At 41.9% G+C, this 25,353-nt stretch overlaps 2 protein-coding genes across 2 annotated transcripts; one reads left to right on the top strand and one right to left on the bottom strand.

Annotated features, from left to right (window-relative positions):
* Nucleotides 1-809: 809 nt before the first annotated feature.
* cops3 (COP9 signalosome subunit 3) lies at nt 810-20,779 on the bottom strand. Its single transcript, XM_041849084.2, has 12 exons — nt 19,412-20,779; nt 18,224-18,353; nt 17,825-17,937; nt 16,500-16,549; nt 13,390-13,482; nt 13,088-13,267; nt 12,654-12,794; nt 6,474-6,647; nt 2,230-2,316; nt 1,986-2,099; nt 1,771-1,851; nt 810-1,568 (listed from the first exon to the last, which is right to left on the bottom strand). The coding sequence occupies exons 1-12, from the start codon at nt 19,464-19,466 to the stop codon at nt 1,515-1,517; spliced, it is 1,272 nt and encodes a 423-aa protein (XP_041705018.1). The 5' UTR covers nt 19,467-20,779; the 3' UTR covers nt 810-1,514.
* Nucleotides 20,780-21,073: 294 nt separating this feature from the next.
* Nucleotides 21,074-25,127, top strand: LOC121540355 (5'(3')-deoxyribonucleotidase, mitochondrial-like). The gene is made up of 5 exons (XM_041849216.2): nt 21,074-22,017; nt 22,568-22,668; nt 23,412-23,472; nt 23,577-23,691; nt 23,850-25,127. The coding sequence occupies exons 1-5, from the start codon at nt 21,742-21,744 to the stop codon at nt 23,987-23,989; spliced, it is 693 nt and encodes a 230-aa protein (XP_041705150.1). The 5' UTR covers nt 21,074-21,741; the 3' UTR covers nt 23,990-25,127.
* Nucleotides 25,128-25,353: the final 226 nt, after the last annotated feature.

Genomic DNA, 25,353 nt, shown 5'->3' with positions numbered 1-25,353 from the left:
CTCACTGTAACTAAGGGGCCTAGCCCGAACCATGAAAAACAGCCCCAGACCATTATTCCTCCTCCACCAAACGTTACAGTTGGCACTATGCATTAGGGCAGGTAGCATTCTCCTGGCATCAGCCAAACCCAGATTCATCTGTCGGACTGCCAGATGGTGAAGCGTGATTCATCACTCTAGAGAACGCGTTTCCACTGCTCAAGAGTCCATTGGTGGCAAGCTTTACACCACTCCAGCCAATACTTGGCATTGTGCATGGTGACCTTAGGCTTGTGTGCAGTTGCTCGGCCATGGAAACCCATTTCATGAAGCTCCTGACGTTGCTTCCAGAGGCAGTTTGGAACTCGGTAGTGAGTGTTGCAACCGAGGACAGGTGATTTTTACATGCTACAGCACTCTGTTTTTTTGTGTACTTTTGGATAGATAGATAGATTAGATAGGATACACATACATCCAGGCAATCTATATACCAAAAATGATTAAGATCTGATCATTTGAACATGTATTCATATTATTTGACTCATGAAATGTAGTACAATACCAAAAACTCACATTGTAGACATCCGCTTTGGCTGATAAAAAAATAAATATTTTGAATTATCCATCAGTAAGCTCAGAGAACAAGTGTACCAAAAGACATTTCAAAATGTCCGTTATGGACATGAATGGGTTAAGTTGAGGCTTTCCAATACAATAAATCCTACATCTCTCTGTTAAAAAACGACAAACGAAACACTGCACAAATAGCTGAGCCATAAGTAGCACTGAATGTCAGAAAACTAGGGTAAACACTGCTGACAAAACAGGAATGTGATGTGATACATTTAATTCAAAATTGTGTCAATTTACTGAATCAATGTATTTCGAGAGATTCAAAACCGCAAATCTTGAGTCCTTCCAGATAACAGATAAGTATGTCTCCAGCTCAGAGCTCATTCCACCTGCAGTAAATTCAAACTACAGCACAACACAGTACACGAGAGACCTCTAGGGGCTGGAAATAACGGTGCACCATCTTTAAAAAAAAAAAACTGTACTATCCTCTCTACATTTGGTCAAGGGCAGAAGTACAGCCTTGCTTTTGTTGTCAAATCTCCAGGTGATTTGACCAAAAAAATTATGCTAGCTGGTCGATTACTGATGTTCGAAACAGGAGACTTAAGATTTCCTCAAATGTTGCATGTAAAAGGAAATACCTCAAAAATGAACATGCAACAGAAAAACTGTGCTTTATCACACTTCCTTTTTGAACAAATAAGTCCAGTTTTTATTATTATGGTTGTTAATGCAGCAGTGGCTCATCCACCTGAACAATGATAAATAAAACACTGACAAAATTGTTTTTTTGTTAAGGTTTCCTCAAGACACCATGAAAGAAATAACCAAATTATCATTCCACACATTTAGATTTTCCTTGACCAATGTCCATACTCAATAGAATGTTTTTCCTCTTTTAAAAAAAGTCATCCAATGAGAACCTGAAGGGTGGCAGTGTTCTCCCCTGTCCATGGCCCTCAGGAGTAACTGGACGTTTTGCTGCCAACGTCATCCTCCTGCGTTCCCATACTCTGAAACACACAATGTGATGCTAACCATTAGCAATCATTTGTATAATAATAACTGGAAGACTAGATGTTTCATATGGCTACTTGATATATTTCTGAGAATGGGATAAAAATATTTAAAAAACGACCAACCAACCCTCAAACACCTGAATTTCAAATATACTCCTCTTGGAAAACCTCTTGAGGAGCCTAAAGGACTTCTTACCTTCTGCACAAACTGCGGGTTTACTGTGATTTCTTGATCCATGGACTTTAGTTTCTCATCCAGCTCTATACACTTCAGCATCTGTGAAGGACACAGAACAAGGCATTTACTTCCCTAAAACATTACCAAAAGAGACGCAATTAATTTATCACTTCATTGTACCTCAACAGTCATTTTCATTCAAGGATAGATAATCAACATTACCATTCTCTTACCTCTTGGTCAATTTTGTGAAGCATTGCAGGGTTGTTGTATTTCTCCGGGTTGTCATGGAAACAGACCATGCCATCCTTTTGGTTGATGCTGGCATAGATCTCACCATCTTCAATCTGTAAGGAACAGAAAATGTAACCAATGGACAAATCAATGAAGGCCATTTTCTTTCAGACATTCAAAAGTGAGTGTTCTTAGAGTACTGAGATAAAGCATGCCTATCCTCCTGCGGTCGCGTTGGCTTACCATGTGCAAGACATACTTTTCAGCCTCCTGGGGCCCAGACAGCTGCACTCGACTCGCCATGTCTTGCAAGGACAGCGTCAAGAAAGTCTGCAAAGAAAGAACGGTGGTCAGATACATTCTGACCATTTGCTTTAAATACTTTGTTTACATATCGTCACCCTTGTAACAGGGTGAAGACAGGGACGAGGAAGGTAGACAGTATATTTTGAATATAGTTTAATGCGGACGGAGGGATATTAGGGATGAGAACGGTGTATTGGGGGTAAGGGTGAGGTACTTGAGGTGAGCGAGGACTATTGGTAGATATATTAGGAGGGAAGTATGTGAGGTGAGGGGGTCATATTTGTGTCTAAGAAGATATATGATCTGAAGGGGGTATTAAATATAGGGCGGTATATTGAGGTCCATTTGGAGGTTGTGGGAGGATATATTTGGGCTGAGTTGGTATAGTCGAATCAAATCAAATTTTCTTGGTCGAGTTCACATATTTTCCAGATATTATCGTGGGTGTAGCGAAATGCTTATGTTCCTAGTTCCAACAGTGCAGTACTACCTAACAATACACGCAAATCCAAAAAGTTTAAGACAGGAATTAAGAAATATTAGAGTGAACAATGTCAGAGTCCGGAATATAAATATACAGTGGGGAAAAAAAGTATTTAGTCAGCCACCAATTGTGCAAGTTCTCCCACTTAAAAAGATGAGAGAGGCCTGTAATTTTCATCATAGGTACACGTCAACTAGGACAGACAAATTGAGGGGAAAAAATCCAGGAAATCACATTGTAGGATTTTTTATGAATTTCTTTGCAAATTATGGTGGAAAATAAGTATTTGGTCACCTACAAACAAGCAAGATTTCTGGCTCTCACAGACCTGTAACTTCTTCTTTAAGAGGCTCCTCTGTCCTCCACTCGTTACCTGTATTAATGGCACCTGTTTGAACTTGTTATCAGTATAAAAGACACCTGTCCACAACCTCAAACAGTCACACTCCAAACTCCACTATGGCCAAGACCAAAGAGCTGTCAAAGGACACCAGAAACAAAATTGTAGACCTGCACCAGGCTGGGAAGACTGAATCTGCAATAGGTAAGCAGCTTGGTTTGAAGAAATCAACTGTGGGGGGCAATTATTAGGAAATGGAAGACATACAAAACCACTGATAATCTCCCTCGATCTGGGGCTCCACGCAAGATCTCACCCCGTGGGGTCAAAATGATCACAAGAACGGTGAGCAAAAATCCCAGAACCACACGGGGGGGACCTAGTGAATGACCTGCAGAGAGCTGGGACCAAAGTAACAAAGCCTACTATCAGTAACACACTACGCCGCCAGGGACTCAAATCCTGCAGTGCCAGACGTGTCCCCTGCTTAAGCCAGTACATGTCCAGGCCCGTCTGAAGTTTGCTAGAGTGCATTTGGATGATCCAGAAGAGGATTGGGAGAATGTCATATGGTCAGATGAAACCAAAATAGAACTTTTTTGGTAAAAACTCAACTCGTCGTGTTTGGAGGACAAAGAATGCTGAGTTGCATCCAAAGAACACCATACCTACTGTGAAGCATGGGGTGGAAACATCATGCTTTGGGGCTGTTTTTTTCTGCAAAGGGACCAGGACGACTGATCCGTGTAAAGGAAAGAATGAATGGGGCCATGTATCGTGAGATTTTGAGTGAAAACCTCCTTCCATCAGCAAGGGCATTGAAGATGAAACGTGGCTGGGTCTTTCAGCATGACAATGATCCCAAACACACAGCCCGGGCAACGAAGGAGTGGCTTCGTAAGAAGCATTTCAAGGTCCTGGAGTGGCCTAACCAGTCTCCAGATCTCAACCCCATAGAAAATATTTGGAGGGAGTTGAAAGTCTGTGTTGCCCAGCGACAGCCCCAAAACATCACTGCTCTAGAGGAGATCTGCATGGAGGAATGGGCCAAAACACCAGCAACAGTGTGTGAAAACCTTGTGAAGACTTACAGAAAACGTTTGACCTGTGTCATTGCCAACAAAGGGTATATAACAAAGTATTGAGAAACTTTTGTTATTGACCAAATACTTACTTTCCACCATAATTTGCAAATAAATTCATTAAAAATCCTACAATGTGATTTTCTGGATTTTTTCCCCTCATTTTGTCTGTCATAGTTGACGTGTACCTATGATGAAAATTACAGGCCTCTCTCATCTTTTTAAGTGGGAGAACTTGCACAATTGGTGGCTGAATAAATACTTTTTTCCCCCCCACTGTATATGGTGTGTATAGACATTATGTACTGTACAGTGCCTTTGGAAAGTATTCAGACCTCTTCACTTATTCCACATTGTTACGTTACAGCCTTATTCTAAAACGTATTAAATTGTTTCCCCCCCTCATTAATCTACACACAACACCCCATAATGACAAAGCAAAAACTGTTTTTTTTAGACATTTTTGCTAATTTATTAAAAATAAAAACCTGAAAAATTACATTTACATAAGTATTCAGACACTTTACTCAGTACTTTGTTGAAGCACCTTTGGCAGCGATTATAGCCTTGAGTCTTCTTGGGTATGACGCTACAAGATTGCCACACCTGTATTTGGGGAGTTTCTCCCATTCTTCTCTGCAGATCCTCTCAAGCTCTGTCAGGTTGGATGGGGAGCGTTGCTGCATAGCTATTTTCAGGTCTCTCCAGAGATGTTAGATCGGGTTAAAGTCTGGGCTCTGGCTGGGCCACTCAAGGACATTCAGAGACTTGTCCCGAAGCCACTCATGCATTGTCTTGGCTGTGTGCTTAGGGTCATTGTCCTGTTGGAAGGTGAACCGTCGCCCCAGTCTGAGGTCCTGAGCGCTCTGGAGCAGGTTTTCATCAAGGATCTCTCTGTACTTTGCTAAGTTAATCTTTCCCTCCGATCCCGACTAGTCTCCCAGTCCCTGCCGCTGAAAAACATCCCCACAGCATGATGCTACCACCACCATGCTTCACCGTAGGGATGGTGCCAGGTTTCCTCCAGATGTGATGCTTGGCATTCAAGCCAAAGAGTTCAATCTTGGTTTCATCAGACCAGAGAATCTTGTTTCTCATGGTCTGAGTCTTTAGGTGCCGTTTGGCAAACTCCAAGCAGTCTGGCCACTCTACAATAAAGACCTGATTGGTGGAGTGCTGCAGAGATGGTTGTCCTTCTGGAAGGCTCTCCCATCTCCACAGAGGAACTCTAGAGCTCTGTCAGAGTGACCATCGGGTTCTTGGTCACCTCCCTGACCAAGGCCCTGCTCCCCCGATTGCTCAGTTTGGCCGGGCGGCCAGCTCTAGGAAGAGACTTGGTGGTTTCAAACTTCTTCCATTTAAGAATGATGGAGGCCACTGTGTTCTTGGGGACCTTCAATGCTGCAGAAATGTTTTGGTACCCTTCCCCAGATCTGTGCCTCGACACTAGCCTGTTTCGGAGCTCTACGGACAATTCCTTCAACCTCATGGCTTGGTTTTTGCTCTGACATGCACTGTCAACTGTGGGACCTTATATAGACAGGTGTGGGCCTTTCCAAATCATATCCAATCAATTGAATTTACCACAGGTGGACTCCAATCAAGTTGTAGAAACATCTCAAGGATGATCAATGGAAACAGGATGCACCTGAGCTCAAATTTCGAGTCTCAGAGCAAAGGGTCTGAATACTTATGTAAATAAGGTATCTGTTTTCGCTTTGTCATTATGGGGTAGTGTGTGTAGATTGCTGAGACATTTTATTTTATTTTATCCATTTTAGAATAAGGCTGTAACGTAACAAAATATGGAAAAAGTAAAGGGGTCTGAATACTTTCCAAAGGCACTGTATATGAATAGAAAATGTGTGTACAGGAGTAGTTATATAGGATGAGCCTTGACTAGAATACAGTATATACATATGAAGTGGGTAAAACAATATGGAAACATGATTGAAGTGACCAGTGTTCAATTACTTTGTACATAGGGCAGCAGTCTCTAAGGTGCAGGGTTGAGTATCGGGTGATAGCCAGCTAGTAACAGTGACTAAAGTTCAGGGCAGGGTACTGGGCGGAGGCCGGCTAGTGGGGGACTCTAACAGTCTGATGGCCTGGAGATAGAAGCTGTTTTTCCAGTCTCTCGGTCCCAGCTTTGATGCACCTGTACTGTCTCCACCTTCTAGATGGTAGCGGGGTGAACAGGCCGTGGCTCGGGTGGAGTGAGGGAAGGATATCTTGGCTACGGGTGACATATTTGTGGTGAGAGAAGGAAGTATACCTTTGTTAGCCTCTGGATGTTCTTCTTGTAGAGGGAGGACAGGCACTGCTTGACAAGGCCTGTGTTGTTGTCGCGTGTGAAGGTCTCGCTGTGTTTGTTCACCTGGGTGCGCAGTTCTGCTGGGTTGTTGGTGGCGTACACCTGAGCAAGCTCATGGTAGGCATTGCTGAGAGGCTGCAGAAACACAAAGCAGTAGAATATGTAATACTATGTTATATGTAGTACAACAAGCACAACACTAGAACCGCTAAAGCAGTTATTTGGACTGTTCATAAAAATTGTATAAATTATTACTCTGCCATTTTAAAAGTTATGCCCCCCTCCTTCATTTGTTTTTTTATATAGACTTATTTAAGAAAAGTCTATATAAAAAACAATGTCGTTAGACTCTTAATATCACAGACAGAACTGGAGTTATAACCAGTTTAAGGAGGGCATGTCATTTTTTGAATAGTTTTCCCGTTGCCCCTCAGTAGGTACTGCTCCGCTCCTTTTCCCGATAGTTTATGGTACCGTGCCTAGTTGATAATCACCCCGATAATTGCCTCGAAACTGAACCGAAACTAATATCACACATGACAACAGATTAAATAAATTAAGTCAAGTATGATGGGGGCGAATGGGTGAGTTGATGAGCAAGGGGAAGCGAACAATGCATAATTATGTCATCACTAATTGTGAATGATGTATTGATCTATTCTAACTATAATAAAAAAAATGGTATGTACCAGGGTTTCCTTTAGCCGGTAACAGCCGGCTTTTGGCCTAATTTGTTTTTGGCCGCCGACCAATTGTCCTGGAGAAGAAAATATCCCATTGCAAAAGAATGCTTTTCAGCCTATTCATTGATGGAAATACCAGTCGATGGAAATACATTTGACTAGTCATGCTTATCTATTGGTCTATAGATTACTTTGCATAATTTTGTGGAATTAAATTGGCGTGTGTACAGTATATTCGTTATGCATCTTATTTATCACACAGGTTGGCCTACAGCATACATTCGTGGTCAAACGTTTTGAGAATGACACAAATACTAATTTTCACAAAGTCTGCTGCCTCAGTTTTGATGAATGCAATTTGCATATACTCCAGAATGTCATGAAGAGTGATCAGATGAATTGCAAAGTCCCTCTTTGCCATGAAAATGAACTTAATCCCCAAAAAACATTTCCACTGCATTTCAGCCCTGCCACAAAAGGACCAGCTGCCATCATGTCAGTGATTCTCTCGTTAACACAGGTGAGAGTGTTGACGAGGACAAGGCTGGAGATCACTCTGTCATGCTGATTGAGTTAGAATAACAGACTGGAAGCTTTAAAAAGAGGGTGGTGCTTGAAATCATTGTTCTTCCTCTGTTAACCATGGTTACCTGCAAGGAAACACGTGCCGTCATCATTGCTTTGCACTAAAAGGGCTTCACAGGCAAAGATATCGCTGCTAGTAAGATTGCACCTAAATCAACCATTTATCGGATCATCAAGAACTTCAAGGAGAGAGGTTCAATTGTTTTGAAGGCGGCGTCAGGGCGCCCATGAAAGTCCAGCAAGTGCCAGGACTGTCTCCTAAAGTTGATTCAGCTGCGGGATCAGGGCATCATCAGTGCAGAGCTTGCTCAGGAATGGCAGCAGGCAGGTGTGAGTGCATCTGCACGCACAGTGAGGCAAAGACTTTTGGAGGATGGCCTGGTGTCAAGAAGGGCAGCGGGGAAGCCACTTCTCTCCAGGAAAAACATCAGGGACAGACTGATATTCTGCAAAAGGTACAGGGATTGGACTGCTGAGGACTGGGGTAAAGTCATTTTCTCTGATGAATCCCCTTTCCGATTGTTTGGGGCATCCGGAAAACACCTTAAGGTGAGCGCTACCATCAGTCCTGTGTCATGCAAACAGTAAAGCATCCTGAGACCATTCATGTGTGGTTTTGCTTCTCAGGCAAGGGAGTGGGCTCACTCACAATTTTGCCTAAGAAAACAGCCATGAATAAAGAATGGTACCAACACATCCTCCGAGAGCAACTTCTCCCAACCATCCAATAACAGTTTGGTGATAACCAATGCCTTTTCCAGCATGATGGAGCACCTTGCCATAAGGCAAAAGTGATAACTAAGTGGCTCGGGGAACAAAACATCGACATTTTGGGTCCATGGCCAGGAAACTCCCCAGACCTTAATCCCATTGAGAATTTGTGGTCAATCCTCAAGAAGCGGGTGGACAAACAAAAACCCACAAATTCTGACAAACTCCAAGCATTGATTATGCAAGAATGGGCTGCCATCAGTCAGGATGTGGCCCAGAAGTTAAATGACAGCATGCCAGGGCAGATTGCAGAGGTCTTGAAACAGAAGGGTCAACACTGCAAATATTGACTCTTTGCATAAACTTAATGTAATTGTCAATGAAAGCCTTTGACACTTATGGAATGCTTGTAATTATACTTCAGTATACCATAGTAACATCTGACAAAAATATCTCATAACACTGAAGCAGCGAACTTTGTGAAGACCAATACTTGTGTCATTCTCAAAACCTTTGACCACGACTTTACAGAAACTCTGTCAGACAGCATGAGCGCTGCTGCTACAGTATCTCAAACAGCATACATATGTAACAGAAGGCAGGTTTCATTAGCGCGTCACACACCACTTTGCAATGAGCTGGAGGCAGTATGCATTTTGAAAACATATACTTAATTGTTTGAAACCTTAACGTTTTACTACATATTATGAGGCACGTCTTACCTTGCTTCAAAGTAGCCTAGCCAAAATCAGACCATATCCGTGGAGGCTATTCTTTTATATAAACGTTCTTTCATTCTCCTGTAGCCAAAGGCACAATCCTAGTCATAGTAGCAACCAATGCTAGTTGTTGCATATTAGTTCTCCGCTCTTTCTAAATGTCTAACAGGTCACATGAAACCGCTCGCATGTGCGGTGCGCTTTGACAACGATGTTTTACAGTTAATTGCATTATGAAACGAACATTCGCGCGTACCCTACTGCCTTGTGCACATTGCTGCGCTTATAATGTTAAGAAATAATAGTTTATCAACATTTTAAAGTAAACGTTCTGATCTAATGCATCATCTGATCTGCCTCATTGGTTTTTAATGTAGCCTAGGTCTACTGGTTGTAAAAATGTGGGATCTATCGTCCAACAACTGTCCCAGTGTCTGTTTGGAATAGGCCATTTCTTTCTCGACAAGCTGACCAATAGAATAGCTAAACGTTTCTACTATGGGGGATAGTGGATTGACATAGGCTAGTGATTTTTCTGTTCGTTACCCGTCTTGTTGGCTGAGGAAAGTAAATGTGGACAAATATTCTAACTTCTTAAAAGTGCGCATCAGAATTTGGTGAGAAGGGCCGCACATCGTTGCATCCTTGACTTGCATGTTCTGTTAATATGAATGACTATATTCTAAATGTGATTTCTGTCATTCTGAGCACCCAATGCATATGGGTCCGGAGAATTTCTCAAAATGTCCGGTAAATTAAAATGCTGCCGGTCAAATGTCCGGCGCCACATTTTCCAAACGGAAACCCGATATCAGTCCACCGAATCCAATCAGTCTACTCTGGCCTACTTGGAGTACACAGTGAAAGTGTGTGTAATTTACAGTGGCAAAAATACCAAGACGAATGGATGCAGATGCTGCGTTAGCGTTGCTACAAAATCTGAATGAAAACGACTCAGATGGTGGGGAAGAAATGAATCATGACATCTCTGATGACAATTCTTCTGATTCTGAACCTCAGCCTCAACCTACACCTACAGCGTAAAAAAGCCAGAATAGTGGGCACTGAGCAAGTGCCCGCGCCACCACCAAATGAAACGGTGAGAAAGGATAGGCAAGAAAGCACCGTGTGGACTGAACAAGCCCGTGACAATGTTACAACCGATTATCAGCACAAAATGTCATCACAGAGCGCAGACCCTACATTGCAAGCATACAACATCAGCAACGCACTCACCAGCTTTCGTTTATGTGACATGAACATGCTCCAACTGATGCCATTGCGTGAAGAAGCACACCATATAAGCACGAGCTGACAATAAATTACTATTTTTTACTGCTGTCATATCAACACTTATTTTCATTATAATGACATTATTGCTTTTGTGCCGATTTTCATTACTAATCAAGCACTTATAATGATATTTAGGCTACTGTTATCATCATTTTGGCCGCATGTCTTGCTGACCATGCATCTTGGTGGTTGGGGTGTTGCTGTTACCGCGACCCAACACATATGCTTTGCTTCATACTCAAAAGGCACACCACAAATCAAACTGATTGAACACTTGAATGTTTGTGCTTTTTGTTTTTTCTATACACCCTACAGTCGTGGTCAAAAATTGAGAATGACACAAGTATTGGTCTTCACAAAGTTTGCTGCTTCAGTGTTTTTAGATATTTTTGTCAGATGTTACTATGGTATACTGAAGTATAATTACAAGCATTCCATAAGTGTCAAAGGCTTTTATTGACAATTACATTAAGTTTATGCAAAGAGTCAATATTTGCAGTTTTGACCCTTCTGTTTCAAGACCTCTGCAATCCGCCCTGGCATGCTGTCAATTAACTTCTGGGCCACATCCTGAATGATGGCAGACCATTCTTGCATAATCAATGCTTGGAGTTTGTCAGAATTTGTGGGTTTTTGTTTGTCCACCCGCCTCTTGATGATTGACCACAAGTTCTTAATGGGATTAAGGTCTGGGGAGTTTCCTGGCCATGGACCCAAAATGTCGATGTTTTGTTCCCCGGGCCACTTAGTTATCACTTTTGCCTTATGGCAAGGTGCTCCATCATGCTGGAAAAGGCATTGTTCGTCACCAAACTGTTCTTGGATGGTTGGGAGAAGTTGCTCTCGGAGGATGTGTTGGTACCATTCTTTATTCATGGCTGTGTTCTTAGGCAAAATTGTGAGTGAGCCCACTCCCTTCGCTGAGAAGCAACCCCACACATGAATGGTCTCAGGATGCTTTACTGTTGGCATGACACAGGACTGATGGTAGCGTTCACCTTTTCTTCTCCGGACAAGCTTTTTTCCGGACGCCCCAAACAATTGGAAAGGGGATTCATCAGAGAAAATGACTTTACCCCAGTCCTCAGCAGTCCAATCCATGTACCTTTTGCAGAATATCAGTCTGTCCCTGATGTTTTTCCTGGAGAGAAGTGGCGTCCTCGCTGCCCTTCTTGACACCAGGCCATCCTCCAAAAGTCTTTGCCTCACTGTGCGTGCAGATGCACTCACACCTGCCTGCTGCCATTCCTGAGCAAGCTCTGCACTGGTGGTGCCCCGATCCCACAGCTGATTCAACTTTAGGAGATGGTCCTTGCGCTTGCTGGACTTTCTTGGGCGCCCTGAAGCCTTCTTCACAACAATTGAACCTCTCTCCTTGAAGTTCTTGATGCTCCGATAAATGGTTGATTTAGGTGCAATCTTACTAGCAGCAATATCCTTGCCTGTGAAGCCCTTTTTGTGCAAAGCAATGATGGCAGCACATGTTTCCTTGCAGGTAACCATGGTTAACAGAGGAAGAACAATGATTTCAAGCACCACCCTCCTTTTAAAGCTTCCAGTCTGTTATTCTAACCCAATCAGCATGACAGAGTGATCTCCAGCCTTGTCCTCGTCAATACTCTCACCTGTGTTAACGAGAGAATCACTGACATGATGGCAGCTGGTCCTTTTGTGGCAGGGCTGAAATGCAGTGGAAATGTTTTTGGGGGATTAAGTTCATTTTCATGGCAAAGAGGGACTTTGCAATTAATTGCAATTCATCTGATCACTCTTCATAACATTCTGGAGTATATGCAAATTGCCATCATCAAAACTGAGGCAGCAGACTTTGTGAAAATTAATATTTGTGTCATTCTCAAAAAAAAATTGACCACGACTGTACAGTAACAAACTAATGAAAATGCTATTGTGTTATTTATATTTGTATTTTATATTTTGTTTAATCGTATTCTAATGTTCCTAAGACCTTCATAAACACAACCAACTCATTTTTTTGCGATATTATTATTACATTGTTATAATGTTGCAGTCAGAATGACTGCTCATTAGCTTGAAGGGGAGTCCATGGAGGCCCAGCGGTTCTAGTGTTCAAGATGTAATGGCACATTTAAGGATGTAAAATATGGGCCATTTTGCATCTTCATTCTCACCTTTATGAACCTCCCAACTATCTGTGATGTGTATTTGGGGAGCTGCTGCACTTTGCCATGTAGAATCAAGGAGACCAGGATGTACTTCTTATAGGCCTCCAACATGATGTGACTGACTGCCATAGCTGGAGTGGTTATTGCCTGGGGGGAGATCATCAGAATATCACACAATGGAATTAGAGAAGTAAACCAACTACAGCCAAGTCTATGCCCTAATAGATTCAATGTCAACTCAGGGTGTAGTGTACTTGACTACTGTATAAATACCTAGTATCAAAATATTAAACTTAAAAAGGTCATTTGAAATGGTATTAAGATTAGCAAATGTGTTACTAGTAGTATGCTAAATCAATTCACTTTTGATAACAGGAACACTAAGTCACATCCAAAACAGCTTTAGCATGCACATTTTAGATTCTCAAATAAGCCAGTACCTGTTCATAAAAATACAGTGCTCTTTCAAAGTTCTTCAGACCCGTGTAGATCATGCCTCCGTAATAGTAGTAACATAGAAAGTGCTTTGCATCGTAGGCGCCATTCTCCTTACAGATGTCCATCATGTCAAGCTCAAGAAACGGGAGGACAGGCTTGAAGCACTTTGCTAACAAGCACAGCTGTGGATGTACACACAAAGTTGTTGAGGGGTCATTCATTCTTAGTCTCGTAGCCAAGAATCAACACATTTCAATAATCATATAAAGTCAAAGATCCAGTTGACATGAATCAGTTTACACACCTGACACAGGTCTGCATGAACTGAGGTAAGTTGGTTTGTGTTCATCTGCATTTTGTCTATTGCCTGTTTTAGAATGCCGACGCCCCTCAATGGCTATGAAGGAAAGAGATGCATTAAACCAAATGTAACAGAAACAACAATGTGCCGTGAACTCACTCCACAGCTACAATTGTAGTTGGAAGTATACATACACCTTAGCCAAATACATTTAAACTCAGTTTTTCACAATTCCTGATATTTAATCCTAGTAAAAATTCCCTGTCTTAGGTCAGTTAGGATCACCACTTTATTTTAAGAATGTGAAATGTCTGAATAATAGTAGAGGGAATTATTTATTTAAGCTTTTATTTATTTCGTCACATTCCCAGTGGGTCAGAAGTTGACATGGCCCATTCCTCCTGACAGAGCTGGTGTAACTGAGTCAGGTTTGTAGGCCTCCTTGCTCGCACACGCTTTTTCAGTTCTGCCCACACATTTTCTATAGGATTGAGGTCAGGGCTTTGTGATGGCCACTCCAATACCTTGACTTTGTTGTCCTTAAGCCATTTTGTCACAACTTTGTTAGGATGCTTGGGGTCATTGTCCATTTGGAAGACCCATTTGCGACAAAGCTTTAACTTCCTGACTGATGTCTTGAGATGTTGCTTCAATATATCCACATAATTTTCCTTCCAAATCCACATAATGGTGTTCTTTGTCTTGCAAGGACCCCCTTTTTCCTCCAAACATAACGATGGTCATTATGGCCAAACAGTTCTATTTTTGTTTCATCAGACCTGAGGACATTTCTCCAAAAAGTACGATCTTTGTCCCCATGTGCAGTTGCAAACCGTAGTCTGGCTTTTTTACGGCGGTTTTGGAGCAGTGGCTTCTTCCTTGCTGAGCGGCCTTTCAGGTTGTTGGAATAATTACTTACAAAGTAGATGTCCTAACCGACTTGCCAAAACTATAGTTTGTTAACAAGAAATGTGTGGAGTGGTTGAAAAACGAGTTTTAATGACTCCAACCTAAGTGTATGTAAACTTCCGACTTCAACTGTAGCTTGAAATGTCGCCAGTGGTGCCATCGAGGTTCCGTTTTGGTGGCATAACTGGATAGTACGTTGTCAAGCAGGGCGATCACGTATGTTAGCAAGGCAGAGGTCCCCAGGTTTGAGCCTTGGTACGGTCAGTTTCCCCTGAGTTGTACTGCTAAACTAGCACGCTGACGTCTGTTTCACATTCCCTCCACTGCTGTGATTACAAATAAAATATCCAAGCATGGAATTAACAGAGCCAATTCTATCTTTCTTTGAAAAACAGCTGCATTAAACTTATATAAAGTAGAATGAACCAATATGCATTCTCATGGGTTGGCTTTTGGTTTTGAAATCATGTAGAGTAATAATGCCATAATCTGGGTCTTATCTTGTAAAAACATGAGTAATTTTTTCAAACAGACCATGTAAATGAGTGTCAATAGACAAGTACAGTGGGGGGAAAAAGTATGTAGTCAGCCACCAATTGTGCAAGTTCTCCCACTTAAAAAGATGAGAGAGGCCTGTAATTTTCATCATAGGTACACGTCAACTATGACAGACAAATTGAGGAAAAAAAATCCAGAAAATCACATTGTAGGATTTTTAATGAATTTATTTGCAAATTATGGTGGGAAATAAGTATTTGGTCACCTACAAACAAGCAAGATTTCTGGCTCTCACAGACCTGTAACTTCTTCTTTAAGAGGCTCCTCTGTCCTCCACTCGTTACCTGTATTAATGGCACCTGTTTGAACTTGTTATCAGTATAAAAGACACCTGTCCACAACCTCAAACAGTCACACTCCAAACTCCACTATGGCCAAGACCAAAGAGCTGTCAAAGGACACCAGAAACAAAATTGTAGACCTGCACCAGGCTGGGAAGACTGAATCTGCAATAGGTAAGCAGCTTGGTTTGAAGAAATCAACAGTGGGAGCAATTATTAGGAAATGGAAGACATACAAGACCACTGATAATCTCCATCGATCTGGGGCTCCACGCAAGATCTCACCCCGTGGGGTCAAAATGATCACAAGAACGGTGAGCAAAAATCCCAGAAACACACGGGGGGACCTAGTGAATGACCTGCAGAGAGCTGGGACCAAAGTAACAAAGCCTACCATCAGTAACACACTACGCCGCCAGGGACTCAAATCCTGCAGTGCCAGACGTGTCCCCCTGCTTAAGCCAGTACATGTCCAGGCCCGTCTGAAGTTTGCTAGAGTGCATTTGGATGATCCAGAAGAGGATTGGGAGAATGTCATATGGTCAGATGAAACCAAAATAGAACTTTTTTGGTAAAAACTCAACTCGTCATGTTTGGAGGACAAAGAATGCTGAGTTGCATCCAAAAAACACCATACCTACTGTGAAGCATGGGGGTGGAAACATCATGCTTTGGGGCTGTTTTTCTCCAAAGGGACCAGGACGACTGATCTGTGTAAAGGAAAGAATGAATGGGGCCATGTATCGTGAGATTTTGAGTGAAAACCTCCTTCCATCAGCAAGGGCATTGAAGATGAAACGTGGCTGGGTCTTTCAGCATGACAATGATCCCAAACACACCGCCCGGGCAACGAAGGAGTGGCTTCGTAAGAAGCATTTCAAGGTCCTGGAGTGGCCTAGCCAGTCTCCAGATCTCAACCCCATAGAAAATCTTTGGAGGGAGTTGAAAGTCCGTGTTGCCCAGCGACAGCCCCAAAACATCACTGCTCTAGAGGAGATCTGCATGGAGGAATGGGACAAAATACCAGCAACAGTGTGTGAAAACCTTGTGAAGACTTACAGAAAACATTTGACCTGTGTCATTGCCAACAAAGGGTAGATAACAAAGTATTGAGAAACTTGTTATTGACCAAATACTTACTTTCCACCATAATTTGCAAATAAATTCATTAAAAATCCTACAATGTGATTTTCTGGATTTTTTTTCTCATTTTGTCTGTCATAGTTGACGTGTACCTATGATGAAAATTACAGGCCTCTCATCTTTTTAAGTGGGAGAACTTGCACAATTGGTGGCTGACTAAATACTTTTTTTCCCCCACTGTAAATTCATGCATTAGCTCTTCTGGCATTTGGCAAGTCTTACCTGTTTCCGTTCTACAAGGGCGTTTGTCAACTGATGGCAGAGGCCGGCAACTGTGAAGAGAATAATCAAATTGTGGATTTTACAGCGTTTCCCAAACTAGGTGTTTGTGGCGTCATGTGGCGTCACCTGATATGAAAATGGGGTCGCGAAAGAAACAGATGTTTGTTTTTTTTTACAATAATTGTGCTTGGTTCATAGAATCACGGTTACATCAGTCATCTCTGGTAGCCGCTAGATGCGGTTGTAATAAATAGAGCTTTTTCTATTTTCTTCCTACAAATGTGGTTCTATCTTTTGAACGGTTTATGCTAAAAAAATATTACAACCACATCACAGAAAGACAACACTCTCAGGAACCCGTACGCATCTTCTGTTTCCCTCTACAATGCTCACAAGCCGCGCAGGACTCATTAGAACAGAATGGACAAGACCAGGCACTAAATCAGATGGGGAAAAAGAACATAATCAATAATTATGTTCTTTTCTACACAGAAGATCATACAAAACAAGAAAACATGTCGCCCCCACGAATGATGCAGCGCCCCCCGTTGGCCCAATTGGGATACCGTATGTGATTAACACATTTCAGTTAATTACTAGCTCCCGCCTTCGGCCAATCAGTGTAATTTTGTAAATACCGGATCTCTACAAGACGCATCATTCACCGAAGTTTCGTCAAAATCGGGACAGTGCTGTCAGATATCGCGTGTGACTAATGTAGGGTCCCCTGTAGCTCTGTTGGTAGAGCATGGCGCTTGCAACGCCAGGGTTGTGGGTTCGTTTCCCACAGGGGGCCAGTATGAAAAATGTATTCACTCACTAACTGTAATTCAAATCTGGATAAGAGCGTCTGCTAAATGACCAAAATGTAAAATGTAAATGCACAGATCCACAGTCCCCTCCTCGATTTCATCGCAGGTGACAATTATTGCCTGATGAACTTCCCAATACCTTTCTGATGCATTTCAATCACTTCAAACTACTTCCTCAGATTGAAATACTGTCAGAATGATTTGTAATAGACCCAATTAAAAAAGTAAACATTGGCCGTTGATTACATCACCTTTTTTCTTCTTTTTTTACATGGTGGGGGTCGCAAAATTTGTTTACGTCAAAATGGGGTTTCAGGGCAAAAAAGTTTGGGAACCCCTGGTTTAACAGGTTCAAGTTAAATTAATTTTGCCCTGATCATTTGACCTTGAAAAACATTATCCACATTCCTTAGAAAACACTTTAATCACTACAAGGCGTTAACACCTTATGGAGTAAACAACACATCAATACAAGGCTTCTAGAATCCAAAAATAAGTTACGTTTAGACTTACAAGTGTCTGTTGCATATCGGATGTGCTCCCCATTGCAGGTACTGATAAAGAGTTGGACTTGGGAAAAGAGCGTCTCAAAGTCAGGGATGTTTGGCATTGAGAACTTCACAAACCTGTATGAAGGGAAAGTGAAAACTGGTCGTGAGTACACAAGAAAAATGTTGCCATGGTATATTAAAACAACAAAGATTGTAGACTGTATAAGACAGACAGTTTCAACAGATACACAATTTTATTTTAACACCTTGATCTGTGTAATATCCTTTCCTGAGTTATGAGCCTCGAATGCACACAGGAACAGTAAGCAGAAACTGACTCAAAGTCATATCCTAGATCAGTTATTGACTTATAATCATTGATCAAGAATTAGATGACTGCAGAAGAGAGCAGGCTACTCACAGCACAGCCAGCACACCCAGGGAGTGTTCCTGGATGTCCAAGGCCCCCAGTACAGTGTCCAGGTGGGACAGGTTCTTGGCCAACAGCTCCCCGCTCTTGTTGATCAGTTCACACAGCTGTGTCATCTGACCTGATATGCAACAGTAAAGACAATAGGTAAACAAACAATGCAGCACTTGATAGTTGAGCTATTAGAGCTGGTTGAAGAGAAGTACAGGTCCAAATCAAAAGGGAGTTCATGTGTGAATATAGGTTGAAGAGTCTATATCCTAAATAGTTTAGTTTACACAAGTGTTTCTCCCATTTTTAGATGGAGCCCTCCCAAACTCTAACCCACACATTATTGTCCAACAGCAGACCCACTTTACACCCATCTTACCCAGAGATGAAAGCCCATGATAGTCCAAACTAAATATTTATTTATGTTGTTCGCTTATTTCACTTATTTCTAACGATATTTTAATACAGGCTATAAATAGCAGGCTATAAAACTGTAAGAACAAAATAGCCAGAATGTCAACTGAATACACCTGCATATGTAATCATTTTGTAAGAAAAATAAAATTAAATGGAATAGAATATTGGGTGCCACTAAGAATATTTAGCATATTTTTATAATGAAACGCGGTCTAGCTGCATTGATCACATTCTTTGCGGATACTAAACCTCCCCATGGATGAAATCATGGTGGACCTGAGGTACTTGGCAACTGTAAAATATATCGGCCGGTCAAGTGTCCTGTCAAGGCCTGCACTTGGTACACTAGCGATGGAAGTATCGCATATTGCGTTACAGATGGGACTGTCGACCAATAACATTTGACAATGGCGCTCTTCAACCAATCGCGCGTGCTTAGGGCGGAACTACCGGTAGGCATTCCCCAGAAATTATTTTGTCTAACAAAAACAAAAAGTAAGATTTTAAAACACGTATCCGTTTGCAGTGTTGTTTGAGGTACACTTTAGTGTCCCGGGGTAAAAACGCATCTTTGTGAACTACTTTTTTGAGGCCTCGTTCACCAAAACAATCAATTTAGCGCTGTGTTTACATGATAATGCAAAAAGGATCTATCCAGTTTGGCTACCTAGCCTAGCTAGTTATGCATGATAAAAGCACAGTAACGCATTGGTTAGCATTGGCTAATAGTTCCAGCTCGTCTGAGAACTAAAACCAGTTTAGTGTCCATACCTTGAGCGGAGAGCTGCCGCACATTGTTCACGAACTGCTCCAAGGCTGAAGCCATTATTTCATCTGTCCAAAGTGGTAGCAATTCAGACTGTTTTTCATTCAAATGTCAGAAACAACTCTGTCCGTGCTGGCTGAGACAGGGGGCCACACAGCCGCCACTGAGAGAGAAGTATCGTGAGACCTTCGTAAGAACAGACGGGATCCAACGAGATTTACGGTTGGAACTTTAGGCTCTTAAAGGGACACAACATTTTAATTTATCAGAAACCTAGTTATTGCTGTTTGCTACAATTTATTTCCTCCTTTGCTCGAAACGTACACCCCCTCTAAACATCTGCTGATTGTCTTTATTTGCTATCAGGAATTGTATTCATTGGGAATTTGTCTCCCTGTGCTATCACTTTAAGAAGGATCACAAACCAGTAACACACAGGAAGTGCAGTGCAGCTTCTACCGGGTTGCAGGCAAAGATATTATACAATTTGAGATTTCCCACTCAAATACAGCAGTGGAGGGCCACAGGGCAGTACTGTTTTTCATTGTTTCCCTCTAATGGGACTGATTCAGATCTGGACTGGGACACCAGTAACACAAGGTTAATTGAATAGCCCTGCATTTTAGACTGTATGTGTGTATGGAGTCAAGTCAAGTTTATTTGTCATATGAACAGGATACACATGGTACAGCTCAACAATTAAAATTATACATAATACATTAATTGTCTACAATGTTAGCCTTGTTTCAGATGTGATTTGGCAAAACAAGATTGGTGGCCCCTTCAAGGGGACACTCAACGTCTCCCAGCAGTTTACCAATGAGCCAGAGACCTCCCCTGCTCCCTACCCAGTAGGCCTACCACAGACAATTATCAAACCACACAATAGGCCAGCACACTCCACTCTGTTAACTGTAGCTGCTTCTCAGGATCTCTTCATTGTTCTGGGCTCCTCATTGGATTTGTCTTCCCATTGACCACACCTGTGTAGTCTTGCTTGCCAGATTCATGGCACTCATGGCTGTGTGGGAACTGGAAAGAGTCTAGCACCTGTGTTCTCCAGAGCTGAAATTCCGCCTGTCCCCGAGGGCCCTCACAGTGTTCTACAGGAGCACCATCGAGAGCATACTGGCAACTCCACTGCCGCGGACTGCAAGGTGCTTCAGAAGTTGATACGTGCAGCCGACCACCCCAACGACATTCATCACTGTTGCAGTTGTTAATATGTATATTATTACTTTTATTGTTCTTATTTCACTTGGTTCACTTGGTCACTTGGACCCCCCCCCAACAGTCTTTACTCTGCCTCCACCCCAATGGACATTTATTTATTCATCACTGCTACTGTTGTTATGATGTATATAGTACTATTTCTATAGTTATTTATTTATTACCATTTAAATTATTTTATTTAACTTAGTCCTGCATGTTGGAGCTCGGGGCCTAAGATTTTCACTGCACCCTGCAATCACACCTGCAACCTTGTACATGTGACTATTAAACACTCAGAATCTGACTGATTCCTCCCTTCCCTGTTATTTTGCTCCTCGTGCTGCATGCATGGTCAGCCTCTTTTGAAGTAATAATAATAATATGCCACTTAGCAGACGCTTTTATCCAAAGCGACTTAAAGTCATGCGTGCATACATTTTTGTGTATGGGTGGTCCCGGGGATCGAACTCACTACCCTGGCGTTACAAGCGCCGTGCTCTACCAGCTGAGCTACAGAGGACCAATGTAAAAAGTTAAATGTTGTTGACGTTTTCCCTTTCACTCGCCATGGTACAAGTTTGCCTCTGTCTTTTTAAAACCCACTGAGAAACTGAGGACACGTGCGTTTCTCGTTTCACGACATTGTCTTTGACTGCAGGATTTTGTACAGTAGGCGACACTAATGAGAGTATTTGGACCAAATTTCACAGCTGCTGTGCGGCTGGTAAGGGTTGTGAGATGCGACAGTAACTGCTGTAGAACCAGTCCATACTGATAATAGTCGTAAACAAGTCCAAATACAGTGCTGAAAGAAAAGGCTTAGGTCAAATTTGACCCTGTGCGCTAATCAACACACCGGTAGTGCTAACGTTAGCTAGCTTGCTGGCTAATGCTATGCAGCACAAGTGCCATAGCCTGACCAATTGTAATAAAGGTTAAAACCATATATTTTTTTGTTAGTTACATATTAGCAACGTCCCCCAAAAAGTGTTTGTTTAAATAGCACCCCATCAGTATTAGGAATAACACATTGCATTTTTTGATTCTGGAGTTTCGAATACTTATCTCGCGCATCGGGAGTCTTCGTTGGATCACGGACAGAAATCAGCGAGGCAAGTAAATAATGTCATTACTGCCTCGGATAGTAACGTTACGCCTACTCGGCAGAGAGAGGACCTTACTCCATGACCAGTTCAAGTGTATTTCCGCGAAGATGTCTTCTTCCTCTGGTAAGAGACTTCGGGTGCTGGTGGACATGGATGGCGTCATTGCAGACTTCGAAGGGGGATTCCTGAAGAAATACCGGGCCAGGTACCCCAACGAACCGTACATCGCCCTGGAGGACAGACGAGGATTCTGGGTGTCGTCTCAGTATGGGAGCTTGAGGAGTGACCTGTGTGTAAGTAGTTCCGAACTGTGCATTCTGGCTGTGAAAACAGGAAAAAGCCATACGATTTATTGTATTCTCATACATTCATTGTCTGTATATTGTCTGTGGTTGAATGAGCGCTTTTCATGTCGCTCATTCATTTGCATCAGAAGTCCCCAGCATGTTCAAAAGGTTGCTAGAGCAGCAGCTGTCAGTGCATTGAATTGTGTAAATGCCAGTCACACACAGATATGATTTATAACAAAGTCCTTGTGTCTAGTTAACCCTACTCTCATGGTGGCTCGTGACAAAAGCGCTTTCATTTCTGCTTTATAACGCAACCCCAGTTTCTCCAGACAGCCCTCTATTTCCACAGTAAAGCCATAGCAAGCATGTACTTGATAAAGATGTCTCCCATAACCCTTTTATTGTATAATGATGTCAAACATAAAGGGAGACTGGACAGGCAGAGTATTAAAGTATGCCATGCATCTTGGTCCTCTGTGTATGCCATACATTAACACACACACACAATCTATATAAGTCTGTGGATGATAAGCAGAGGCTATATTGACTGTAGGAGAAGGCCATCAGCATTTGGCAGTCAAAGGACTTCTTTAAAGAGCTGGAGCCCCTTCCTGGAGGAGTGCAGGCGGTCAAGGAGATGGCTAAAATGGAGAAGTAAGTTTTAACCGTATATGGTCATTCAAACCATATCTGAACAATACCATAGTTTACGAAATGTTCAAAAAATATTCACATTCATTTCAAAGACACTTGCCCGGTGCTGTATTGAGTCAGCTGTTCAAAGAGAAGGAATTGCTGTTTGTGTTCCCAAAGTGCTTTACATTGTTTTGACCCTCACCTAGAGACTATCTGTCATTTAGTCATCACCCATAGGCTATATTCTATGGGTCATGTTAAACAAATAGGGTGGAGAAGGCGGTGCTAGAGTTGCATAGTAATCATCTCAGGAAGGGAAATGTTATGTCATAGTGTGCTCTGCTGTGTTAAAATGTAATCATGCTAATAGCACATTAGTAGACAAACGCTTTTCTCCAAAGCGACTTAGTCAGGCATGCATGCATTTTATGTATGGGTGATCCCAGGAATCGAACCCACTATCTTGGCGTTGCAAGTGCCATGCTCTACCAACTGAGCTACAGAGGACCACGCTGTCTTTATAGATGGAACCTTTGCTTTAGTGTTTCATTTTGGCCGACCTTACGTCAACAACCAAATAGTAGTTAACCTCAAGCAAATGCCCTCATCATGAAACAGTACATTCACAGGAACTCTGTTCCAATACTAGCCTATATCCTCATGTTAGAACATCCCCTTTGCTTACCTTTCAAAAACGGTATGTTGTAGAAAATTGACATTGAAAACAAACTAACCCAGTTGTGTTCTTCTCCGTTTTCCAGCACAGATGTCTTTGTTTGCACCAGCCCTATAAAACATTATATACACTGCCCATATGAGAAGGTAAGCTCAGAGTCAAGACAGTAATCCTGTAGGCAGAGTGGTGGTTGTGGTACCTCTTTCTAACAATATGTCTGGTCTTTGCGCTCTCTCTGGTGTGTGTTCAGTATGCCTGGATAGAGAAGCACCTGGGCTATGATTTCTTGGACCAGATCATCCTAACCAGAGACAAGACTGTGGTGACTGGGGACATCCTCATAGATGACAAGCCAGACATTCTCGGTGAGTCAAGTGTTTGTAACAAAGCTGGAAAACTTGGTGTGTGTAAATATATGTGCATATATTTATATGATGGTGCCATATGCATGCTACTGTCATACACATAGGTATATTCAGTAGCTAGTATTTGTCTCTAACTACTGAATACACCTCTGTTGCAGGTGTAGAGCCTAACCCAACCTGGGAGCACATCCTATTCACTGCCTGCCACAACAAGCACATACTCCCCAGCTCCAACCACCGCCGCCTGCTCTCCTGGGCAGATGACTGGAGGAGCATCCTGGAGGGCAAGAGGCTCTGAGCCCCCCTCATACACACGTCAACTTCCCCTTCTCCACCCTGATGACCTACACTGTATTGGGGTTCAAAGGGTGAATACCTCCACTAAAACACCACAGTCAATCTCCAACTTGAAGTTTAGGGGTCTATTGTACCTTATTTTGCCAATGTCAGAGAAAATCCATCTGTTTGACCACTAGGGGGCACACACAGACTGAAGCATGAGGTAGAAATACTGAAAATGATTGCAGTGAAAGACCAGCAACAATATTGAGTAGAGAGTAAATGCGGAGTTTACTGTTTTGACTCACTCTTTATAGTTGTATAAGAATCTATTATCAGTTGTTCCTTCTACATATTTTGTTTGTATGTTGACCAGGACATTGGCCTGAGGGCCATACAGTTTTGTTTCACATGTACTGGATAGGAGTGACTCCATTTTGTAAATGTTGTGTTACACCATTGTGCCAACATCGATCAAATTGTAGGCCATATATATTCTTTCTCAACTTAGTTTAGGTAGATTTCTTAAGTGTTTTAAAGCATCCACCAATCCACAGGCACGTATTGAGAATGACAGATATGACTAGTTTGCAAGATATAAACTTAATGTCTATGGATTTAAAACACAGATTTAGAAAAAGTGACTATACTTTAATTTATTTAAAAAATAATTATATATCAAATGTATTATAACGACATGCTAAACCTTCCTATTTTATTTCAAATTGTAACATTACGTATCCTATTTGCATTAGTCTTATGTGTCTTATTGTTTGAGACAAGAAAATGGTTGACTGAAAAAAAGCTAATTACATAGTCCACCTTAACCTCAAAGTATCCAACACACACTGCTGTGAATATGGTCGAGCTCTTCCATCAAAACAAATGTATTTCTCTTCATAAGTGTCTTTACAGGCCTTACAGTACATTCACAAGCAACCTAACGTAGCAGGCGTAGAAAGACACCTGAGCGGAGTCCCCACGTTGTTCAGGGGAAACGGAAGTTCGGTTGAAAATACTGTAACACTGAAAACCAGAAACATCCACTTTCTGCTGACTCTGCGGAGAGTGTTCACAAAGTGTTACAGTGCCTTGCAAAAGTATTCATCCCCCTTGGCGTTTTTCCTATTTTCCTATGCATTACAACCTGTAATTTAAATTGATTTTTATTTGGATTTCATGTAATGGACATACACAAAATAGTCAAAATTGGTGAAGTGAAATGAAAAAAAGAACTTGTTTAAAATAATTATAAAAAATAAATAACGGAAAAGTGGTGCGTGCATATGTATTCACCCCCTTTGCTATGAAACCGCTAAATAAGATCTGGTGCAACCAATTACCTTCAGAAGTCACATAATTAGTTAAATAAAGTCCACCTGT

This window comes from Coregonus clupeaformis, chromosome 1 (genome assembly GCF_020615455.1).
Source record: "Coregonus clupeaformis isolate EN_2021a chromosome 1, ASM2061545v1, whole genome shotgun sequence".
NCBI classification, from domain to species: domain Eukaryota; kingdom Metazoa; phylum Chordata; class Actinopteri; order Salmoniformes; family Salmonidae; genus Coregonus; species Coregonus clupeaformis.
Note: the sequence above shows the minus strand (reverse complement) of the source record. Positions and strands in the feature narration are given on the sequence as shown.

Bases quoted from the DNA above. Each gene is read 5' to 3' on its own strand.
- cops3 (XM_041849084.2), bottom strand. From the start codon at position 19,466: ATGGCTTCAGCCTTGGAGCAGTTCGTGAACAATGTGCGGCAGCTCTCC. The intron at 12,795-13,087 runs GTACTGGCTTAT...ATCTCCCCCCAG, and splicing joins CACTGTATTTTTATGAACAG to GCAATAACCACTCCAGCTAT. The intron at 2,317-6,473 runs GTATACTTCCTT...CTTTCTTTGCAG, and splicing joins ACATCCAGAGGCTAACAAAG to ACTTTCTTGACGCTGTCCTT.
- LOC121540355 (XM_041849216.2), top strand. From the start codon at position 21,742: ATGTCATTACTGCCTCGGATAGTAACGTTACGCCTACTCGGCAGAGAG. The intron at 22,018-22,567 runs GTAAGTAGTTCC...TATTGACTGTAG, and splicing joins GCTTGAGGAGTGACCTGTGT to GAGAAGGCCATCAGCATTTG. The intron at 23,473-23,576 runs GTAAGCTCAGAG...GTGTGTGTTCAG, and splicing joins TACACTGCCCATATGAGAAG to TATGCCTGGATAGAGAAGCA.